The sequence below is a fragment of the Orycteropus afer genome, unplaced genomic scaffold (genome assembly GCF_000298275.1).
Source record: "Orycteropus afer afer isolate SDZICR_OR568_19922 unplaced genomic scaffold, OryAfe1.0 scaffold00244, whole genome shotgun sequence".
Lineage (NCBI taxonomy): Eukaryota > Metazoa > Chordata > Mammalia > Tubulidentata > Orycteropodidae > Orycteropus > Orycteropus afer.
Window position 1 is genome coordinate 1034038 of NW_006921831.1, and position 3344 is coordinate 1037381.

The 3344-nt window shown below is 55.2% G+C and overlaps 1 protein-coding gene across 1 annotated transcript in view; it reads left to right on the plus strand.

The window, feature by feature from the left end:
- PPFIA1 (PTPRF interacting protein alpha 1) overlaps positions 1-3004 on the plus strand; it is a 140421-nt gene extending 137417 nt beyond the window's left edge. The window contains exons 28-29 of the mRNA XM_042782115.1: positions 334-499; positions 2946-3004. Coding sequence (XP_042638049.1) covers positions 334-499; positions 2946-3004 — 225 coding nt within the window. The remainder of the gene's footprint in view (positions 1-333; positions 500-2945) is intronic.
- Positions 3005-3344: the final 340 nt, after the last annotated feature.

Sequence of the window (3344 nt, forward strand, 5' to 3'; positions counted from 1 at the left end):
GCTTTGTTACATAGCTTTTCTGTGTCCTCATGATTTGCTAAACTTCTTTTTAAGATGAAAACAAGAGCAAGCGGGTGATTCCAGTAGGGTAAGAAGAGCGGCGTGGTGCCAGCTCGGAGGAACTGGACACTGGGCAGCCCAGGAGCGTCCCTAGGTTGTGCACCTCCTTTCACTCCGACAAGTGTCCAGTGTGGACCATAAATTACCTGGTCATGAGGAAATGTTTAAAAACGTGAACAAGACTACATAAACAATTTCAGTGATCAGTTGGAGGAAATTAAATGCACCTTGTCTTTCCCTCCCAACTTGTCTGTCTACCCCTTAACTCCCCAGGATGATGACAAGAGCTTTAGGAGAGCGCCTTCCTGGCGGAAGAAGTTTAGACCAAAGGACATTCGTGGCCTAGCTGCTGGGTCAGCAGAGACGCTCCCTGCAAACTTCAGGGTCACATCTTCAATGTCGTCACCCTCTATGCAGCCAAAGAAGATGCAGATGGACGGTGGGTCGTGTGGGCTGTTGGCTGGTCATTTGTCAAGGGTGTGCTTGGCTTTGTACGTGGAGCATTCACGGCCACCTTGAATGTACTACATTTACATGTACTACAAGGCCTGTTTGATGTACTACAAAGCCGTGGGCTGCTATTGCATGGCCAGGTTTGAATGTTTCAGAATTAACCCTAACATTTGTTTTTAAAAGATCTGTTTTGCTTTAATTCTTCTTTGGTTGACTCTTAGCATCTCAGGGCTCCCATCTGACCAGGCCAGGAGTGTCCCTCTGTGTTGCCAGAGTGTGAGACTGATGTCCATGTTTGTGACCCGTGGAGGGACAGGCAACACTAGGCACTCCTTCCATAAAAACGCTGTCTAGTAGCTTCCAAAGGGAACTCTGATGCTGTAGTAGTTAAGGTGTTTGGCTGCTAACCAAAAGGTTGGTGGTTTGAACCCACCAGCTGCTCTGTGGAAGAAAGATGAGGCCATCTGCTTCCATAAAGATCGACAGCCTTGAAAGCCAGTGGGAGCTGCTGAGAGTTGGAATTGACTCGCCAGCAGTGAGTTTGGTTTTGGTTTGGTTTAGTAGCTTCCATGCCACACCATTTATTCCCAAGTCTTCTGTTAATTCCACTGGGGAAGTGACCAGGTGAATGTGACATCACAGTGTCCCTTTTGGAGGTGCTGCCTTCCCTCTGTCCCTCCTGCTGCCGCCCACGTGCCCGTTGCAGGACGGGATGGGAGGAGAGCCTCGGGAACCCATGGCACAGCTCGGTCCCATGCGACACGCCGGTGGGAGGTGGCACTGCCCGCACGGCCGCAGACACAGTTGGGGAGTCACCCTGGACAGGGGTGAAGAGTGCACCTCTGAGCCCTGGCCTCCCACCTGCTGAAAGATGGCTGCGTGCAGCAGTGCTCACAGTGCTCACGGGCCGCTCTGCCTTCACGAGCATGGGACCTGCCTCACCTTCCCCATCTGGAGTGCCCTCCTCACAGGCGGTTGAGGGATAGATGAGTGACTCACATGAGGCCCTTAGAGCAGCACGTGATCCCCCTGTGGTGTTGGGTGTGGTCAGCATGTTGTGTTTGGCTTTCAGCAGACTCCGCCTCCCTTGTCATTGGGACGAGATGGAAGGGCAGCTGGAGGGCACTGAGTGTTTACGCCTGCCCCCCATAGGGCCGCTCACAGCCATGAGCTGGTTTATGACTGTGGCCCTCACTCGCCTGCACAAGCCTGGAGGAGAGGCCGCTCCGTGGCCTGTGTCGTGCTGGGACTCGGGGCGAGGATGGTGCACAGGGCAGTGTCCTGAATCTGGCTGGCGGTGCTCTGACGCCGGGAGAACCAGCAGCTCTGTAAGGGTTAGCCTTCGTCTCCCGAGCACGCCGAGACCTGTACACATCCACCTGGAACCGGGCCTTCCACGCGGCCTTTGTTAGCGTCCTGAGCAGTCTTAGGGCGTCCCTCACCAGCAGTTTCTAGTGGCCTCTTTGTAGATCACATTTCCTATCACGTGATAACAGCAACACTGACAGTAGAGTGCAGGGAGATGACAAATGTTCCAGACAGGCTGTAGGGAGTATGTGACACAGGACGGGGCCTTGCCCTCGCAGGAACCACCAGGGCCTACGCTGGGTGAGGTGGATTGTCCTGGGGGCTTTCTAAATGAGGGCAGCGAGGACTCATTGTCCCCAGCAGCCTCGCTGTCTTCCCACCTCTCTTAGGTGGTGGCTGGGTGGTGACAGTGTGCTCCTGTTCTACCTGAAAGGAACAGCACATTTTGCTACAGTTTTGAAAGTTTCTTGTTATTTTGAGGAAAGGAGGGAGCTTACCTAGTGGCACAGCAGGTAAGGTGTTTGGTTGCTAGCCAGAAAGTTGGCAGTTCAAACCTATCATCTGCTCTGTAGGAGGAAAACGAGGCAATCTTCCATGTATTTACAGCCTTGGAAACCCTACGGGGGTCACTGTGAGTCAGAATTGACTCAGTGGCAGTGAGTTTACCTCCCCACGGGGCAGGGCAGTGGGTTCTAAAGCAAGAAGGTTGGGTCAGTGTTATTTCAGGTGGGTGCTGAGATGGGTGCTGGTGTCCTCAGATGAGTCTGTCCTCCCATCGCTGCAGCCATGCAAGATCTAGGTCAGAAAGCCCAGCGCCGCGGTCCTGCGTGACTGAGTGTTACTTAGAAATGGCCTCCCTAGAAGCAGCTGCTACTGGCTGACTTGTGCACAGAGGCCCCAGACCAGTGTGGGCACTCCCAGAGCTCTTCAAGGGAGAAGGGGCCAGCCCTGGGCGACCCTTGGACCCTCATAGCTCGCTGCCTGCACCCTGCAGAGGGTGTCACTGAGAGCCCTCAGGGTGTCCGTGGGGGGATGTGTGTGTCTGCTCGCCAGCTGTGTGTGACTGCCCTGGGAGACTAACTGCACGCTGTGTTCTGCACGCTCCTCTTGGGTCGTGGGGACAGGCGATGTGTCGGGGACACAGAGGCTGGATTCGGCTACCGTGCGGACCTATTCCTGCTAACGCCGGCTGTCGGTGAGTAGAGCGCGTGGCCCTGTGCAGAGGCCCCTGGACTCCAAGAGCTGAGCCTGACGGCAGCCCAGCCCTGCGAGTCCGTTAGGCAGCGACCTGGTGGACACAGCACCTCTACGCTGTTGTGTAGCTGGGCTTCAGGTGCTTGCTGGGGTCCGTGCAGCCGAGGTTCCTCAGGGGAGAAATGTATTCCTGCTTCTTCCTTGGCCTTGTTTTAATTGTCTGCTAATGCCTTCCTCTCTCTTTGGGGAGACGCTGGAAAGAGCAGACCAGGGCAGGAAGGACCTGGCACGAGTCAGCCCAGCAGTGGCACGAGTGCGTTCTGCCCTGA